At 49.6% G+C, this 20,445-nt stretch overlaps 1 protein-coding gene across 5 annotated transcripts in view; it reads right to left on the bottom strand.

Annotated features, from left to right (window-relative positions):
• The window catches only part of EXOC6B (exocyst complex component 6B), a 292,507-nt gene that overhangs the window by 137,760 nt on the left and 134,302 nt on the right, over nucleotides 1-20,445 (bottom strand). For all 5 annotated transcript variants that reach the window (XM_083834126.1, XM_083834124.1, XM_083834125.1 and 2 more), the window contains exon 8: nucleotides 12,962-13,030. In XM_083834126.1, the coding sequence (XP_083690252.1) occupies nucleotides 12,962-13,030 (69 nt within the window). The remainder of the gene's footprint in view (nucleotides 1-12,961; nucleotides 13,031-20,445) is intronic.

Below are 20,445 nucleotides of genomic sequence, written 5' to 3'. Positions count from 1 at the left end.
CAGCTAAAGAGTTGCTTTGCATGTCTCAGCACCGAACACATGGCCAAACTTCCAGAACTGTATTTCTGTATTTACCAAATCAATTCTCAATATTAAGAATAAATACGTTCATCCAGAAAGAACGCACAGAAAGACTCCAATACTTTAAAATATTTCCCCTGGGGGCTTTTCCTGATCTTAAAAAATCATACTTTTTAATAGCTAGGAAAAAAGGAGGACTCCAAATTTGGAGTTGCTGTGCCTGACAAATGAAGTGAAGCGCAGAGTGCACTGAGCTGTAAAAGGCGAGAAGGACATTAAACTTTTCTGGGATGACAGCTCGAGCCTTCACAGTTCCTTGGAGTTAATACTGCTCAAAAGGAGCAGAAAGCAACGTGCACAAATTAAGATTTGTTGGAGAGCCTAATCTTCTCCAGTGATTAATAGTCTAAAGTTTATCTCTGAGTGGTAGCAGCACAACAGAGGATCCAACGCACGTTCGTACCCAGAAGACCGGTGACACTGATAAGCAGCCAAACAAAAACCATTTCTCCATATTTTTAATAGCTTTGATTGTGTTTTCGGATGACAAAATACATCACGTAACAGTGTACGTTTCTAAAAGCTACGCCAGGGCCCAGGACCATACACAAAGAGACCTTTGGCCCTCCCAGCGTCTAATGGAATATTTCCTGTAAGCCTTCCAAGGACCGATACACAAGAGACCTTCTCTCAGCACAAAATGGCTTTTCTGCATCCGTCTGATTTCTGCTTTTAGACTTTCCAGTCATCTGCATGCCCCTCCCGAGCACACCCACCCGATCCACCTGCTCCAATCCACCACGGATCTCCTCCCCAGTATGCCCACGGACACAAACTGGCCCACGCTGGGTCGTAAACCACCTCGAGGCACAGACGATGAGCTTCCGTTTGTTTGGTACGACCGAATGGCTTTGGATGCTGCAACTTGCCACGAGGCACAGAGAGACAAGTTTGTCTCCTGAGTTGTCTGACTTAGTTACCCAGGATTAGATCCTCGCATCCCAAAAGCTGTCAGATTCCCAAGTGGACGGATGCTGACTTCAGAACAAAGATCCTACCACCTCCTACAAGTTCCTACAAAGATCCTACAAATTGCTAAACATTCCCATGGGAATTCATCTCACCTCTTCTACAAAAGCAGTCTTGTAGTATACATCTGTCCCCACTGCCTCTCAACCTTAGAAATTCTGAAATGCCCAAAATAAGTAATTTTGACCTTTTTGATTAATCAGAGCCCCCTTTCCAGAGCCGCTCGGCAGCCACACAGCACCATCGCTCAGCGAGGAAGCAGAGGAGCTCAAGACCCAGCCGGCCTCAGAGCAGAGCTCGGCCTTTCACCAGGTCAGACATGCGCAGGGACACATACATCCTCTGCTTCAACTAGCCCTGCCTGTGAAACCTGAATGATAGGCGAGTGTTTTGTAGGGGAAACCGTAAAAGAATACATAACAAAGCTATGCAGGGCTAAGGTTCTCCAGCTAACATTAAGGAGCTTCTCCCAGACAAATACTGGCACCCACCAAATCAATCTTTATTTTGCAGCGCAGGATGCAAGGCAGACACAGAAGGAATCGTTTCAAGTATTTCTGAAGGCCCCCAGTGAGCTCGTATTTTAATACCTGCAGTGGAAACTACATCCATTTTGCACTGAGTGTTTCTTTCATGCCATCCCTCCTCCCAAGAAGCCAACACCTTTGGTCTGCAGCACCCAGCCCTCCGCAAACCGACAGGCTCCGAGCTGGAGGAAGGCGATTGCCCAGCCCCGCACCGGGTAATGCTCTGAAGAAATCACTGCACGCTCAAACAATGGGATATTTGTCAAAGTACAGCTTGATCACCAGCAATCATCTGTTTTTCATAACTACATTTGACCTAAACTGAATTGACTGAACAAGTAGCCTGTGTTTTTCATTCTGGAAAATGCGGCGTCGCAGCTCCCTCTCTCCCTCCCCCCCTTTTTAAGTCATACTTTTCAAAAGTTACAAAGCGATGATGTAGGCAGATATTTCCTCATTATAAACAGCAGCGGCTAAACATTTTCAGGTTGCATTTTTGGCGATCTCCTCGTGTTCCAGGTGACCTGCAAGGTTAAGCGCGGGGGGACGTGCCTTTTTTTCAGACGCTTGCTTTCCATCCAGCCTCTCTGCAGAGAAAAGCACGGCCCAACGCTCCCAGTGCAAAAAGGAGCAGAGAGCGTTCCTAACCACATGCTCTTCTTTCATGATGTACTTAAAATTCATTAAAACTTTATAATGAATGAGCTGCCAGGAAAAAAAAAACAACAAAACACATTCAGGACAAGCCCACAGAGTCTTCCATGCGAGGCCACCGCACACAAAAACTCTGGGAGGCAAATAGAAGAAAGCTCACCCTGGTCTCGAGGAAGGAAGGAAATTGGTCACAAGCTTTGCAAGGAAGGATGCATCCCCACAACTAATCAACTCTTGTCAGTGCTCCCATCAATTAAAAAATAAATAAATCAATCAAGAACAGCACAGAACGAGCCCTTTAGAAAAAAACGAAGTACAGGCACAGAGGGAGGCGAAGGAGCCAAGGGAAGGGGAAGGTAGAGGAAGAGGAGGCAAAACCTAACAAGAAGCTTCCGATCTGCAACAGACCTCAGCCGTTCTTTTCTTGCCTGCTCACCAGTTTGTTTTAAGCTACGTGCCTCCTACCAGAGAGCTAATCATCACTGACAGACCGGGTTTTGCACTGATTGCAGAGGCTCGCAGGGCAGAAAAGTCACCAAATGGGGATATTTCCATGAGGAGACAGTGCTGTCCTGCTGGATGACTGGGGTTCAAAGCCCAAAGGGTTCTGCAGTCAGGAAGCTCCTCTTTCTCCCCTCCCTCAACTCAGGCACAAACTCGGGAACGAGCAAAACCGCCCCCGCCGTGCACGTTGTACTCGGGTGGAAGGACGCTGCTCATTGCTAGGAGTCTTCCACAAAACGTTGGGGTTGGAAAATTAAATCTGCATATTTGTCCTTCCAGCACAGACCTGGGGAATGGCCAAAGAGGACAGAGAAACACAACCAAGAAAAAGCCTAATGCAGGACCTCCTGTTCCAAGTGCCATCGAGGGGGAGCAGGTTCCCTATTTCGGACATCTGTGATGGGCAGGACATCGTGTCCCAGCAGCTGCCTGCAGGTCTCCCCATCTGATGACTAGCTGTAATTTTTTAAGGCAACGATCTGCATGAACCGAATTCGGACAGGCACAGGGGATGCTGTGCTCCCAACCAGCAGCCAGCCGGCACGACCTCTGTTTTGACCAGCTCCTGCCTCTGCCCACCTAAACCCACACGTGTGCCGAAAACGGTTAAGTTGGAGAGCCCCCGTTTTCCCGTGCACCCGTTTAGTTGTGGGGTCTACACCCAGAAAGGGGATGAGGCTTCCTGTCCAGCAGCTGTAGGAAACACGCTCCGTGGCATACCTAAGTTATTGCTGCAATAAAAAGCTTGGTGTTTAGTTCTGCGCGTATCCTTCGGTTAATATTTGAAACGATTACTAAAGGGAACAGGCCCGGCTTTCCAGGCTGCATTACTCCTAGCAGTTTTCACCCTGAAGGATCCCAAAGCTTTTCAACGCCGTGCGACAACCACGACTGGGGCAAGAGGCTTCAGGCAAGCGGGAGGGTGGAAGCCAGAGAAGAAGTTTTAAAGGCTAGAGACAAGTCCCTGCTCTCCTAACGGCTCTTGTAGGTTGCTCAGTGTCTCTGATTCGGTCTCAAAGCAGAGAGCCTAGAAGATCCTAAGTCACCAAGAGCTCCAGGTACCGGCTTCAGACGATAAAAGACCTGAGCCACCTTTTTTAGCAGTCAAACCTCTCCTTCTGAGGGATTCAGGTAGCGCAGAGCCAAGTCGAACCTCTCTGAGGGCAGCGCTCACCCCCCCACACGCTGCACACATCCCTGCCTTTGTGCACAGCGATTGTCAGCCCCCCGAATCGGAGCTTTCCCATCGCTGTTCGGCCGAAGCCGCCTGTTGATCTCAGGGCTGAAGCACCTTCTGCATCGGGACTGCGGGGTGCGTGCTTCTCATCTCCCCGCGGCTCGGCCACGGCCGCCCTGCAGCGAGCGGCTCCTGGAATGCGACGGCAGCGTTTGTTCATTGTATGGGCCCGGCCTTGTTTCCACATTTTCCTGAACAAAGGACTGAAACAGAGGGTATATGCGTCACAAGCCCGTCCTGAGCATTGCTCACCCTTTCCTGCGCAAATATTTGTAAACAGATTGAGAATTAATGTCCAGCCAACTCGAGACCCTTCATAAAAGAAGGGTTTTATTGAAAACAGGATGGCAATCATTTCCCAGAGACGCTGCATATAGGCCTTTAAGATGAGAAACAACATACATAGCAGGAAAACAGCAACCCGCAGCTGTGCACCCAGCCACTTTGTGAGACGCATAAAACATGGTGGCTTACTATTTTACAGCCCCCTTCCCCCACAAACACACGGCCTTCTTAAAAAAGTATGTATGTGAAGTTTCTGGTCAACATATGATAATTCCCCTGGGGCTCATTTATGTAGAAAACACACAGCTCCCCTAACGCGAGCAGCTCTACAGTCCTCATGCAGGACCTTCCCAATGCCTCTTCTTCTACCAGCCTAAAATACTGGGGACAGGACATTTTCCCAACGTTGCTCCAACACTGGAGGGAAACAGCATCTGATTCACCAGGGTCAAATTTGGGTCTGGTGCTATGTCGCAACATCTTTCACATGTCACTGTGAACTGGCACTGCTGGGACACAAAACACCATTGTTTTTCCTTTGTTTGGTGGGTGGGTGCGCGTTTTCTTCCCTTCGGAAGCAAAAATAAGTCCCAAGTATTTACTGCCAGCATCAGCCCGTTGGAAAGGTGTCCAGCTGCAACGAAAGGAAAGGTTAAAAGTGTGTTGTGAAAGAGCAGCCGGAGGGCTATGGGCAGACAACACATTGAGGCAAGGCCAGCAGTGGCCACCAGGATAATTCCGGGAGCTGGAGCACACCACACAGGAGGAAAGGCCGAACAAATTGGGTTTGTGCAGTTTAGAAAGGAGAAGGGTGAGGGAGCATCTAATGCAGGGTGTCGGGGTACACGCAGCCAGATTCCTCTTGGAAAGGCACAGCAAAAGGAAAGGCAATAGGCAAAATGCAGAAAAATTAAAATTCATTTTAATAACGGGGGAAAACCACAGTCAGGGCGGTCAGGCACCAGAACAGGGACCCAGAGGGGCTGGGGAGTCTCCGTCCCTGGAGGTCCCCAAAGCTCAGCAGGACGTGGCTCTGAGATACCCCAGGTAGCTTCAGGCTTAGCCCTGAGCGGAGTGTGGGACCAAAGGCCTCCAGGAGGCTCTCCCAGTCTAAATTACGAGGCTATTACAAGTCTGGAAGAGAAGAGATTTAATGGAAATGCTTGATAGAGATTTGCCTTTCTGTTAAATTGAGTTATACCTTAGAAAACTCTATGCTCTTAGGGAAATTGTTTGCAAATTAACGCCCTTCCATCTCTATCACTTGTTATTTTTGAGATGCCGCCGCTTCTGGACACCACCACAAAGCTCTCCGAGGTAGCTGGGGCATGTTCCAAACACTCCTGGGATCCTGCTGAGCCCCAACACCAGGAAATGGAGCAAATCCTCAGCGAGAGCCTTCCCTCACTCACACAATACAAATAGCTGTGTTGGACTTTAGGATCCTCCAGCTGGCCTGAATTCTGCACCGCTAAGATGGATGCCTCACAACAAAATTAGTCCTGATCTCAGAGCTTCTTAGAACCAAAGGCACATGTTAGAACAACATGAAAAAAATAGCCTGCCCCTAGCAACTGGGAAAAGGTAAATGTTGCAAGGAAGGCTGAAACGATGATCTGAGGAACCACAGCACACTCAGCTCTCCTTCAGTCCTCGGGAGAAGAATGAGACAAGCCCTCCTGGACCCCACTTCCAGGGATACGAAGGAGAAGGTGGCTGGGGACTACAACACGGGTTTCACCAAAAGGAGCTATGCTGACAATGACAGACTGCTGCAAGAGCATGACAGTATTTATGGACGAGGGGAAAGCCATGGGTATCGTGTCCTTTGACTTCAGTGGGGCTTCTGACATGGTCTTCCACAATATTCTCGTATCAAATTTAGGATGTGTCAGTCTCGATGAGCAATTGGCTGGGTGGCCAGGTTCAGAGAGTCGTGATTAGAGATGTGCCTTATGTGGGAGCTGGTAACAAGCAGAGAACCACGGCAGGGCAGCATCTTCGTCAGTGACTTGGAGGAGGCAATGGAGCACATCCACAACCACTTGCAAGGAACACCAAACTGGGGGGCAGAAGTCAATGCAAGCAAGAGCAGGGCCACCGTCCGGAGAGGTCTCGACAGGCTGGGGGCTGACAGGAGCCTGGTGAAAATACCTGAAGACCAATGCCCCATCGCACACCTGGGAAGGCAGAAACTCTCGCGGCAGCACAGACGAGGGACGGGCTGCCTGGGGAGCAGAGCTGTGGATGAGGACCAAGAGCCTTGGCAGACGGAGCTGAACGCGGGCCAGCCGTCTGCCCTGGCAGCAGAGGCAGCCAACAGCCTCTCGGGCTGTATTAACAGGAGCCCGGCCAGGAGATTGAGGAAAATGATTATCCCCCTGTACGCAGCGCTTGTTAAGAGCCTATCTACATACTGCATCCAGGTTTGGGCCTCCCAAATTCAGGAAAGACACGGATAAACTGGAGCGAGTTCAGTGGAGGCCACCAAGACAGTTGGGGCCGGAGCACTTGCCCCACAGGGGGACGCACGGGGGCTTGTTCAGTCTGGAGGAGAGACTGCTTCGGGGGGACCCAACAGTTGCCCTACCGCCTACAGGGAGGTCGTGGACTTGAGTAAGTTCCCCGGAGAGATTTGGCAGTCTTGGTCCTTGCAGGTTTTCGAGATAAATCCCTGGGCAGCCTGGCCTGACCTCCAAGCTGCCCACTCTGAGCAGGAGGTTGGAGCAGAGACCCCGAGCTCCCATCCATCCCTCCACAATTCAACACAATTCTGAACAGATCATGCATTTCTCATGGTCAGGACTAACAGGGTCAACCTCTCCGAGGCTGCTTAGGCTGGAATGGGATCGGGTGAGTCAGAATGAAATCAGTTTGAAACGTAAAATACCAGAACGTTTTCACCAAACAGAGCCACGAGCGACTGAGCAGAGCTCTGCAAAGCCCTGGGAAAGCACGGCTGCTGTAACCTCAGGTGACAAGAAGTCTGCATCCGGGCTATTGTAGTAAACGGATCATTTTTTTTTTCCCTCCCCCTAACATGTCTGTTTTCCTAGCTGAATATTTTAAGAATCAAGGCTGCCTGTGATCATATCTGGGCAGCTTAGAATGAACACTGATTTCTTTGCTGCTTCTTTGATCGAAGCCAAGTGGTTTTCTCATGGGTAATAAGGTCACGGGGTTAAAAGAGCAATATGACAATTACAAAAGTTAAATCTATTGCCACTACAGACAGACACACTACCCGGGGTCCATTAGCACGTAGTACAGAATGGTTATCACAGGTCACTGACACCAGTTCACTCTAATGGCTTTTCCTGTGTCCTTATCAATGCGGTGCACAAAGTGTCTCACCCTCAGCCTTTCCCTATGATCTCAGTGCTGTGTTTATAGCTATCTAACTCCACCAGGCACCAGTGGGTCAGCCAAGTCAGCAGACAGTGAGATATGCCAGGACAGAGCGATGGGACAATCTGCAAAGTGTCTGAGATGAACAAGGAGTTACCAGAGATTTCGAGAAGGAAATTTTTTCCACTCCCACCCCCCCCCACCCACCCAAAAAAGAAAAGTTTAAACTGTTTAAGTTCCCAAGGACACAGAAGGAAAAACTTTACAACCCTGATCTCAAAAATAGAAGTAAGCCACAGACTTTCCATGGTACAGTTCGTATTTCAGTATCAAATAAAAGCAACAACTCGCCTTACAAAGAGAAAAAAGAGCTGCATTCATGTGCAAGAGAGGGTTGGGTAGTTCTTATTATTTAAGTTGTGGTTCCTCTAAGAGACTTTCTCTCCCCTTGAAAGAACAACCTCAATTGTTCTGCACGGTTAACAAAGAGCAAACATCTCGGTGCGCGCGCCGCAGCCCCCCGGCCAGGGTGGGCTTCGGAGCCCCGACCGCAACCGCTCCGATCGGGGGCAAGCAGAGGAGCAACCAGCCCCGGATTTATGAGACCACAAAGTCAGCAAGGGGAGGACTAACGAGCGCGGCACAACGGCTAGCACGCTTCTAAGAGGAATAAAAGACGCGATCCAAGCGTGGGGCTGGAAGGAGAGCAACGATACGCCGCGTTTGTGGCATCTCCCATATCAGGTGCGCCGCCGTACGGCGCGGTGTTTCCCCGGGTCAGCCGAACAAGTCCCCTCGAAACACAAGGCTCCTCGGGGCTTACCAACCCCGGCACAGATTCTTCTGTCAAAATGCAGCAGCCAGGTTTAGCGATAAGCAGAAGCAAGCCCTGGCTTCTGCTCCCAAGGCCGTGCTGGCTCTGCAGAGCTAAGAGAAATACCGAGCTATAAAAAAACCATCACATTCATCACAAAAACAGGCAAGCCAAAACTTACCGAGTGCATGCAGCCTAAGCACAACACATGTATTTTAATGCAGGAAGCTCACAGACCTTATACATTGATTATTTTTAATAGAGGTTTGGTTTGTTTTTCACTTGTTTCACATTTTTCTTACCTCTCCTAATGTATTTTTGTGCATCAAAGCAGCTGTAGGGTCAGGGAGGCTTTGGGTAGAGGCAATATAGCTGATAAAAACGTCAGTGGCAAGATATGACAAATTTATAGTAAATACCTGTCAACTGCTATTTATCTAAATTATCCAGCTCTGGGATTCTCCAGAAATACTTCATCAGCTAGGAGGCAGCTACATTTTCAAGTCAGTATTTACATCAGAATCTGCTCTTTTTTTGCTGTTGGTGGTGGGGTTTTTCTTGGACACTTGTTCTTTACCCTAAAATGACCCCTTTGTAGCTCGGATCAAAGAGCTGGGAGTGTCAATACCAGTGTCTTCATGAACATGTTAAGAACCTCAAAGTAATTGGTAACCAATTAGCATAAAGCTTTAAAAACAAAAAAACAAAAAACCAACACACACACCACCTAGCTAAGACAACCCTGAGCACTAACAGCGCTGGCTGAAGCAGGAGCTTAAGGGACTTAAATCACTGTCATCTGCTTCAGAAACCACTGCTTGGGAGCGCCCTGTGTGCAAACCATTCTACCTTTTTTTGCCTTTTTTTTATTTGTTTGTTTGTTTGTTTTTAATTCCTTTCTGCTCTTCGTTCACTGTTCGCTTTCTGACTTGCTGCAGCTTACGGGAAACATGAAACAAAAACTGCTTTTCATTTTATGTTATGTAAAGCAATGCAATTCCATGTCTTGGCCTTGAAATACAAGGCTCCCAACAGCTGTTCAGATGCTCCAGCAGATAAACCATCTGGCCCAAACCTCACCTCTCCTAATTTATTTTGGAGATCGATCAAAGCAACTTGAGCATTACATAGACTTTGGTCAAAGACAACATAAAAGATAAAAATGTCAATGGGAAAATCACTCCGCTGAAATATTCTTGTTTCTTCTTTATATAATAATATTACCATTCTCAACAAACTTCTCTATTAACTCAAAGAAAAGGTGTACCTGATACCAACAGCCCAGCAGCCTAACCACACTCGAGATGCATGTCCTTAAATAGCATGCTGCTGTTGAACACAAACTACGCGGGTTTCGGCGTTTAGGACACCCTAAAACCAGACCCCAACTTTGGCCAAGTGACCACGGAGCCCAGGACAGGCACCCAGGTGCTGCCTCCCCCTCTTACTCTTTCACACGTTGCTCCTGGCTTCTGGACAATCACTGTGGCCTCGGCTCCAGCTTTTTTCCCTCCTGGGAAAGGGGCAGGATACATTTTTCTAATATCACCAGGATGCCCGCTGAAACGCCAAGGTTGTTTAACGTTTACCGATTCATACCAACTTGAAATCTTACCGGTCACCCGAAAAGCCTTTTTTCATGCAATTCAAAGCATGTTTGTCCCATGCAGAAACCACCGATGGGGTAAGGACCTTTCATTAGGGGACGTAAACCCAACTGGCTTACGCCGAAGTCACGAAGGCAAAGGGGAGCTTGCAGCTATTACCCACGGTGGCCTTGTTCGCTTATCGAGACGTACGACTGCAAGTCCGACGCGCACACATACACACTTGTGATGTTTGTGATGTTTTGTTCCATAACCGCAGAGATTCAAAGCGTCACCTACGCCCATTTGTTCCTCAAGACACCGCCAGCCGGGCCATTTCCCACACGAAAAGGAATCGCCGATGAATAGTCCCATAAAGCATCCCATCGGGGCCTGTCCTCCCGCTGCCGCGGCCGCGCCAAGGCCCGGCTCTCAATTAACCACCGCCTGACCCTTGTTCACTTTCTTTCCCCCTCCTCTGCCCTTCCTGAGAAAGTTCAGCGCTTCCTGGAAAAGTCTCCTTGCCTGTTTGATATTGTACTTCGCCTTGGTTGCTGAAGGAAGGATTTACAGGTGCCTGGCCCCGTCTGTAAGACCATGACCGAAGGCTGACCTCGTGTTACAATATGTGAACTTCTGCCCTGCTGATAAGGCTGGCAGATATGAGTAGGATTTTTCAAATAATCCTTTGGGAATTTATAAGCAGCACAGCCATAAAACCGAGGTGACTGGAAGGTCGATTTCACTAAAAATAATAAATATCTCAATGTTTATTCAACGTGGGCCTTTTTAACTGCAGGCCAAGCATTTAGATAACGCTATTGTAAATGACAAATATTAGGATTTTTTGGTAACTATTACATTATGATCCTTCCGTCTGACACTGATGTGGCCGTTTCCCTCGACGTTAGCTGGATCTTTGACATTGTTCAACTCCAGTTGGGCCTAGAAAGCCAGCGCGGGATTCAATCACGGGTCAGAAAGAGGGCAGTGTTCTTTTCAGGAGCCTTTCCTAGGGTTAGTTACCTTCTTCTCTTGCGCCTGTCTTACCAAAACACCTTCAGAGCTCGGCCTTTTCTTTTTTTCCTAATTAACGTGGCGTTTGACTGAAAAAGGAGAGAGAGTAGGAGCAGAAGGATCGAATCATCTCAGCACAGGACGGAGGACGGGGACCCCCCGGCATGAAACCCTTGCACCAGGCCGAGCCTGGCCATGCCCAGGTGCAGTGCATCGCTCCCAGCTCCAGCAGAAGACGATCAAACCCAGATCTGCTGCAGAGCACTGGTCACGAAGCCTGGTTGCTGGAAGCAGCTTGTCCCTAACATACTTGGGAGGACCGCACAGCCAATTACTATCCAAGGCAGAAACCTAAAACAACAGGACAAGAAAACCCAGTGCCCCTCCATGCCCTGAGCCCACAAAACTGCAGAAAAAAAGGCAATTTGCAAGGCACAGAACAACTGCTATACCCATGAGTGAGAACTCCTCATCCTTCCCATAATAGCTTTCCGCATAAATACGCAGCCATACAACCTTGCAGTAAAGAACTGTATGTAAGCTACACAAATAGGATTTCTGAGCCTGTTTTCATTATACGTATTCTTCACTGAAGTTTCTCCAAATAAAGTGACACTTTGAAATCCACAAAGCATTTCAGCCCAGTTGTAATCTTCAATTAGCACACTCCCTGAACCAGGCTTCCAACGCCGTTTCTGAGCAGGAGGTTTTGTCCAAGATAAACAGAGTAACACATTTTGGGGAGGTTAACTTTTTCATTCCACCAAAAGATCGTGGCAACGTAGCCAAATTACATAATTATTAACAGATGAGGGCACAAAAAGATTTTATATAAATGTTTTTTATGACAATTCTTTTCCTTTTGCAAATTCATTTGTATGTATTGCTGGAGAGCCTGGCTTTAGAAGTGCCTTAAAAAACAATTCTCTCTCAAGCCTGGCTCCACTGTGGAAAGGGAGGAAAGCTGCTAACAGAGTACTCCTTTCATGTACTGCCTGGGCTTCAGATTGCTCAACCGCAGGAGCGGAGCGCTCTGAAAGCTCGCTCTCTGCAGCAGACGTCATTGCCCACGCTGGGGAACAGACGCGGAGAGCACAGGTTCCCTCGGTCGGTAGACTTGCAGGCTGCAGGACTCGTATGCTGCGGAAGGCATCTTAGAAATTAAAAGTTGAAGTGCGAGCTACAAAAGGTCATCTGGTCTGCCCTTGTTTTAAGCAAATAAACAGAAATGCGAAAACGTATTCGTAATTCCTGGGAGAATCCGTGTGCGCAGCGCGGGGAGCTCTCCTGACAAATTCTCGAGACCGTGGCAATGCTCAGAGCTAGCACTTTCTAGCACAGCACTGCATGGCCAGCAACCAAACACAAACAGAACACCTTCAGTTTAACCATATTTTCCCGTGCATGCAAAGGAGAAAGAGCCTAGCTATTGGGAAACTGGAAGTGACACTGTGAAACTGTACATTGGGTACCATAGCAGCACATCTGGCCCTCTCAGCAATGTTTCAAGGGTGACAAACTTCTCTTAAGTGCAACAAGCAATATATTTAAAATCATTTTCTCTCCCCAACTCCTCCATTTGCACTGAACAACGAAGTTTCTGTGGTCAAAGGAGAACTCTTCCAGGAAAACTATGTGACCAAGAAATACGCATTTGGCCTATTAGAAACCCAAGGCCTGCAATAGCTGCAGCAAACATCCCTTCACATTTCTGTGGCCTGTATGAAGTAACTGTGTGGTTTTTACCCAAATCAATCCAGCTCTGCAGGCACTGGCCTCCTTTCCACCTCAGGTAAGGCACTTCCTAGCTAGGTGCACATTCAAGCACAGTTCACAACCACTTCCTTCCAGGCAGCAGCGACACGAGGAGCAGCTCTCCAACTTCATGTCCTATCCGAAGCGTCAGCCCCAGGCTCACAAGCAGCACGGATTCACTTACCAGGACGGAGTAGATGTGCAGGCATCGGTACACAGGCGAGAAGTCCACCAGATCCTGGGCCCCAGGCACCTGAAAGACAGCGGGAGGTCAGTGTGAAACACGCGGAGCACGCGCAGCAACGTGCAAGTCCGATGTATCACGGAGAGCCGCGCGCACCTCTAACGTGTGCACGGCTGACAGAGACACGGAGATTCAGGGATGTTAACAACTAGTCATTGTTGCTGTCTGTCTACATAACTGTACATTTTTTAAAGTTTCTCGCAGTAGAAAATATTCACTTCACTCTTGCTCTGATTCCACTTCCCTGTGAAATCGCATCGCACCGTTAGTCAGCTCAGCAGAGATTTCATTTGGACCATAGGCTTAAATACAAGTTCAGGCATCCTGGCACAAGCTATGCTGGTACCTATGCAACATGACAAAAAAAAATAAAATAAAAATCTTATTTTCTACATTTCTAGTTTGATTTCTTTAAAAACACATTTTTTTTTCTTATTTTTTTTCTTTTCTTTTTTAAAAGAACAAGCCACACAGACTCCACCGCCTTTCAACAGCAACAGCGAGTCTTGCAGAGGGACAAGGAAGTGAATTTTTGAAGGGTGGGATGGAGGGAGGGAGGGGGAGACGAAGATCAGAGGAAAAATTTGCATACAAGAAGCTTGTGTCCTTTGGAGCTGTTCAAGCCAACAGAACATTAAGCTTGTTGGCCACGGCATAAAGCTAAAGCAAACCTCCTTCTCCCCCAAAATCCAGAGAGGAGAGGAGTGTTCTGTTGACATGCGGTGGAAAAAAGGGGAGAAAGATGAAAGGGACCAATGGACAGGCCTGGGAAACATGTTTATTTTTAATTACGCTTAAGAGGCATTTCTGCTAAGAAGGAGGTAGGATGAAGCAGAGAAGTTTCTGGCTGGATGAGGACGTGCAAGCCGCAATCAACGCTGCCCAAAGCGCCTGGGGCGAGCGATCCTCCTCATCTACAGCAATGGCTCCAAGCAGGGGAGCGCAGGAGTTATGGTCTGGAAAGGGAAAGTTGGGGATTTTGTTAAAAAGCCTCCTGTGCAATGTCAGAGCGGCGCTGGTAAGGAATCCCCTCTGTGCAAAGAAACGCTGCGTAGGTTCTTGCGAAGAGCTGGAACGAGGCAAATCGCTGGTGAAGGGGCACGGGGCATCCCGTCCCGCACCACCAGCATCGCTCCCGGACCCCAAAACTGTGCAGTTCCCGAGCGGTGGTGACGCACGAGGGCAGGGAGGGGAAGCAGTGGGCTGGCTCACTGGGGACAAGGCAGCCAACAGCTTCATCAGGGTTTGGCTCACGTCTTGCTGGGCTTCCTTTGCCTCCTGGGCACGAAGCCCTCCGTCGCGCCTCCAGAGCGGCTCTTACGGCTGGGAAGTTGGCTGCCCGGGAACTGGGAAGGTCCCCAAGCAGGGGACAGGGCTGGCATTGCCCGAGTGACCCTTCCCAAGCAGGACCTGCCTCTTGAACAGCCCCAGCAGGGCCGCAGCTGAACCCTGGGCCAGCAGCCGCGAAGCACCGACCGCCCGTCTCACCGCCAGCTCCTGCTTTTGCCTTTCTAAAGACAGGCTCTATTTGACAACTGCAAACGCTAGGCAGCACTTTTATTGTGTTTATACCAATTTTATCATGTCTTCCCGCTCGTTTCTTTTCCATTTACAGTCTCCCAGGCCTTCCAACGCTCCCTAAATAGCTCCCGGACCTGGGCTTCAGCTAGCGTGGGGACTCCTCGGGATGCAGGCTGCGTCTTGGGGCATTCCCACGGCGTTAAGTGAATTGCTCTCCGGTCGATAAAACACTTCTGGCTCACAAGTCCTTGATGGCCAAACTGGAGATGGCTAAAGCAGGCAGAGAAGCACCGGTACGCGCTCGGCCCAGCCATCCTCTGGCGACCACCAGCGGCGTGGGGAAGCTGGCCCGGATGGCCCCGAATCCGCCCTGGGCTCTTGTGAGGGAGGAGCAATCTGTCATCCCTTCACAACATCATCAAAGCAGGCGATGTTTTCCTGCGAATTTGAATTCAGGATCAAACGTTTTCGCTCCTCTTGGATTCAGGGCACTAGTTGAACATGGTCCACAGAGAAATATTTTTGATAAAGATTTGTGAAATCAGGGTATTGCCAAAAACGGAGTTTACTCCCCCAGAGAAATTCTTTCAAAGCAGACTGCAACATTTTCACAGCCTCTGATCTTCTGTAAAAACTTTTAAGCCCACACACATGCTCACAAAAAAAAAAAAAATACGCTGGACTATTCTGCAGAGTTAATATCGGAGACATCAATAATTCCTCATCTAGTTAGGCAGCTATCAGACGCGGATGTGCAAAACCTGGACTACACCCGTTAAAAAGACACGTACCCGAGAGCAAAACCTGTGCTAAGATTTTACAGAGTATAAACCTACAGCGCAATTCTTAAGGAAAAGCAGCCCTACAACACACAGAACATGGGAAACATCTTGTGTCCCTGGAACTCAGCACGTTGCCCAGTGTGAGCTGTTTGCTACTGCAGCAGCAGGGCACGTTTACAGCTTTCCTGACCAAAATTCCCTTTCCTGGTTGGAACCCCAGGCAGCTTCCACCAGCACCCGGCACAAGGGACACACGGACGTATCTAATCGTCCAGACTGAGCACGTCCCCTTCAGCAGCGATTTCGTTTTCTCAGCCAACGCTGCGTTACCAGCATTCAAAAAAAATAAACAAACCTTTCATTTTGGAAACACGGCAATGAGAACTAGAAGCCCCCTCAACAACAGAACTGATTACTCCCCTGACATCTCCGCTTCTGCCTCATCTTTTTTTTTTTCTTTTCCCTTTTAATTTGTAGAACAAAGAATTTATTCATCTTGTCCAGAATTTTCCCGTTCCGCAAACATCAGCTCCACAAACCTCGCTCCCAAACTCGGCATCCAGCACGTTCCTGGTACTGGGAGCGCAGGCAGACCTGTCAGCCTCTGTAAACAGCCAAACCCTCTCTTTCTGCAAGAACTCTTTCATTTGGGTTAAACACTGACTGCAGCAAGTTTAACCCATTAAAGCCAAGTTTTCAGGGCTCATCTGCGGCCGACATCAACACGAGCCTGTCCCAGAGGTGAGGGATGGTGCGGGATGCTCTGGCCTGGCTTTATACAGAGGTGTGAATCTCGGATCCTTGTTACTTTTTGATGTAAAGACACAAAGCACGCATACATTTGCTCTTCTTTCAGTAAGGACAAAAGAATCCAGACCTGAACACAAGGAATCCAAGAGAAGTGTTTATGAACTGCTGATGGATCATTCAACGATGAACCATTGCCTCAAGCACAAGGGTTCACGGGTGCAGCCACAAAGGTGCAAGTCCAACCAAGGATATTTCGCAGGTTGGGTCTCGTCACACGGTACCCGCAGTTTTTTCAGTGCAGAAGGTGTCCGCTCACCTTAAACAGCAAACCTCAGCTGCAGAAAGAAATGTTGGTTCTGTGCACCTTCAACAAGCCTCACCTCATCTCCGGCTACTGGCAGATTGGAAGCTTTTCTACCCCACGCTGACCAGAACCAGCTGTGGTTTAGACCTGCTACACGTTGCGTGGGCTCGGTGTCCTCCAGCTGCCCCGGTGCGTGCCACGTCCTAACCTTAGGGAAAAAACTGAACGTCTTTGCACGGTCCAGAGGATGCTCGGACTGTGTAACATTGGAAGCAGCCACAGCGCCCTGCAGACTGATCTCACCCGGGCTGAGGTTATAGACAGCAGGCAGACAGCTCTGTCTGGAAACAGAAAGGTTTGTCTCCATGTCCAAGACGTTTTTTTGTGTAATTACTCGTGGAAGCAAACAGAAGCTGGCGGCTGATGGCACCTAACACAGCCATTTATCAGGGAACGTCAAGGGAACTCTCCGGGGTCCCTGTTCGAGCTCCCAAAACTTGGTAAGAAATCCAGGACATTCACCGAGAGAATTGTAACCGATTCCTGCAGCCAGGTCCACCTGGAAGAATGCCAGAAGCACGACAAGTTTTGGCTGCACCTCACACCTGCTGACGTCCTCAGTGCCAAACTCCCTCTCCAAACAGAAAAACGTCTGGAGTTTGTTGATCTGTTCTTCAATAGGAGTCCAGGGGCTGATATTCTGCAGCGTGATGTCCGTCCTTAAAGCCTCCCCTCTCCCCCAGAGGAGCACCACGGAGTCCACTTCTACCCGACCACTTTGCGGACACCTGGCCAGCCTTTCTGGGGACAAGAAAACACGAGGCAGAATGCAGGCGAGTTTGTCTTGATGTACTTACCAGGATCACAAGGGAAAAGGCACTGAAAATGAGAAGAATCTGGACGAGCTTTGTAGTTTTCTGGATGCTTTTTACTACAAAGGGAGCGGCTGGCACAGACAGAACAGCCCGTGGAGCTGCTCAGTGTGAGACGCTGATCCTCCTCCTGACACTTGACTTTCATAAAAACTCAATTTGAGTCTTCTCCCTGCTCACTCTCCAGCTCTGCCCACGCTCTTGCTCTGATCGCGGTGGCAGCTCCCACCCCGCGGGGTGCCTGTGCTCGCGTGGGCCACGTCTGGGCTGCGACACCTCCAAAATGCAGACCTGGAACAGAGCCGAGTACTGTGCCTCCAACTGCTCCTCCTGAACGTAGCTGGCAGAGCTCCCACCCTGAGAGAGAGAAGGATCTACATAATGACACCTGCAACAGTATAAGCAGAACTCTTTTGCTTTTCTGTCCCTTTCAAACTTTTCCTCTAAATTCCGCTGCATGAAGGAAGGGCTGGCGCCGTGTGCATGTGGAGCTCTGAGATCCCTACAAGAGTTCATCCACCCCACGTGGAGAACTCCTTATCACAGCCTGTTGAAGGGCCTCTGATATTTCCTAGAGGAAAAAAAAATGGTATTAAACCCACTTTTTCCAGAGTTGGCTGGCCTAGGGACCAGGATCGGGAGCTCTCCTGCCAAAGCCTTAATCAGAAACACCTTCAAGGTTGATCCCGTTTTCAGCCCTGAATAGGAGTGCACCCTTCATCCTTCCCTCCCCAGCCACCACTGATTGTCTTCCAAACCAAAACCTGCAGTTGGGTTTTTTGGCTGTGTCGGGTCAGGAGCAAAAGCTACCAGTGTGCTCTTCGGATGCTTCGGGATCGTTTCTTTACTTGGCTGCTGACCTCATTCTTCAAGGCGCTGTCTTTGCTTTCTCCAGGTTTTCCTGTCACCACTATTCCACATTTTCTTGAGAAGCAAAAGCCTCAGAAGTCTTGGAGAGGGGCAGAGCATGGCAAACAACACGTGCCCACTTGCAGCAGTTGTGTCCCTCCAGACCCAAAAGCCTTCTGCAGTGCTCAGAGCATGGCCAGGCACCAAATGGGACACGGTTCTCCTGCACGCAGGACACTTACCACTAACAACTTTAGGCAACTGGGATTAACTTTGCCTTAACTGTACTCTAACTCTGCCTCTTCGTCACTACACATAGGAGACGATCAGGAGAAGGAGTCACGCAAGAAGACGGAAAGCTAGGTGCAAATATCAGCAATATCGACATCGAGCTGCCACCATGGAGAAGCCCTACCAAAAAACCTGGGATTAGGATTTTACACCCATACTCGTTTGGGCTGGGATAGAGTTAATTTTCTGCATTGCAGAGCATAGCCCAGACAGCACCGTGATTATGATTTGTGGCCGAACCAGCTCTGGTAACACAGAGGTATTTTAGCTGTTGCTTACACGGCGGCAAAACCCTCGTCGTTTCTCACTCTGCCACCCAGCGGGCAGGCTGGGACACCTAACCCAAACTGCCCAGAGAGATGTTCCCTATCCCAGAACATCATGCTCAGATGAAACACGGTTGGAGGGGGGGGTTGTGGGGTTGGTGGTTGCTTTTTGTGTGTTTTTGTTTTTTTTTTACCCCCCATTGCTTGGAGACTGCCTGAGCATCCGTCTGTTGGTGGGACGTGGTCAGTGATCGCCTTTGCACCAATTGCGGGGTTTCTTTCTTCCCTTTGCTTATTGAACTGTCTTTACAGCTGAGCCACAAGCTCTCCTCTTTTGCCCTTCAGCTCAGCTCCCCCATCCTGCCTGCGGGGTCGGGGAAAGGGGCGAGCAGCCGGGTGGGCGCTCAGCTGCTGCCTGCAGCCGCCCCCAGGCACACCATGCGTAGCGCCCCTTGAGATTTAGGGCTCCACTTCCAGAGGAGAGATCTGTTTGTACTAAAATAAAACATAATAAAATAAACAAACAACTTTCTCTGCGAGGAGGAGACAACCCCAGGGGGGTTAGGGACCTGGGGAAGAGCCAGGCGTCTGGCTCCGCAGGCACCGCAGCCCTGACGGGAGTGGGAGCTGAGCGGGCTCGCGGCGCTGCCGCCGTCCGTCCCGTTTCATCACCACGGACAGCAGCTCCGGCCCCGCCGCCACTGGGGCTCTTGCAGCCGGTAGCCCCCTGGTAGCCCCCGCCAGTAGCCCCCTGGTAGCCCCTGCCACCACATCCTGCCCACACCCAGCCCGTTTGCTCGCCGCCGGCCTGGTTTTCCCCGCGCCGCGAGACGGGATGCCCTCGGCGCGGAGACGAGGTAGCCCTGCTCCGTTAGTCAGGAGGCTTCTCCCAGCTGTGCCATACAAATTACGACTCAAAGACCTTCCCTCCTCAATGTCGTGCCTCTCCGGTCTAGTGGGGCTCAAGCCAAGTACCAAGTCTCACACAGTTCCCAGTTCTGAGCACCCACGGCAAGAGGATTTGAGATTTTTAAGCGTGAGGTGGAACAGCAACCACCAAGGTCCAGGACAATCATGCACCAGATAGACTTTCTATTTTTTAAACAGGGAAATCCCAAAACAGATCTACCCAAATCAGTGCTTCTTTTCCAAAACCATGCCCTTTCCTCTCATTTTTCTTTGGCTCTATTTCCCTTTTGATGCAGGGGAAATCCTACAGCCTGGCAGTTTCGGAGCAGGGCACAGGGGCTGAGCAGCACCCCACCGCTGCGTCCTGTGAGCAAGCGGCCATCTCCTTTTCTGCTGTGGAAGTGCTGCAGAGATGAAGAAGAAGGAACAGAAGCAGACCTCTGAGAAAAAGGCAGGCCACGAGCACAGAACCACTCGGGCAATCCAGCTACTGCAAACATTGGAAACTTGTTCTTTATCCTCTTTGCTCAGGGCAACACACACGAACCAACACAGTTACAGGCTGCTGTTGAGAACAGCGTTCTCCTGACATAACAGGGGCTTAGCAATAAGGGAAGAAGCATCCAGCGTGGCAGATGGAACTTGCTGAAAGGGCCAGGGCAAGACTGCAGGACGAGAAAGGGAGAAGGCACCAAGAAGCTCAGCACACTCCCCATTGCTGTCCCTGCACTGATTTCCTGAAAGAGAGCGACAGGACTCCTGCACTTTAAGCAGCACAGATCCAAGATGTTCCCCTACATCCATTACCCTCCAGCACAGGGAGGAAAGAAGACCCAACACGGTCAGAGAGATGCTTCACCTGTAACCATGAAAGGTACCG

Source organism: Anser anser (genome assembly GCF_964211835.1).
Source record: "Anser anser genome assembly, chromosome: 4".
Lineage (NCBI taxonomy): Eukaryota > Metazoa > Chordata > Aves > Anseriformes > Anatidae > Anser > Anser anser.
This window is presented reverse-complemented; position numbering and strand designations above follow the sequence as displayed.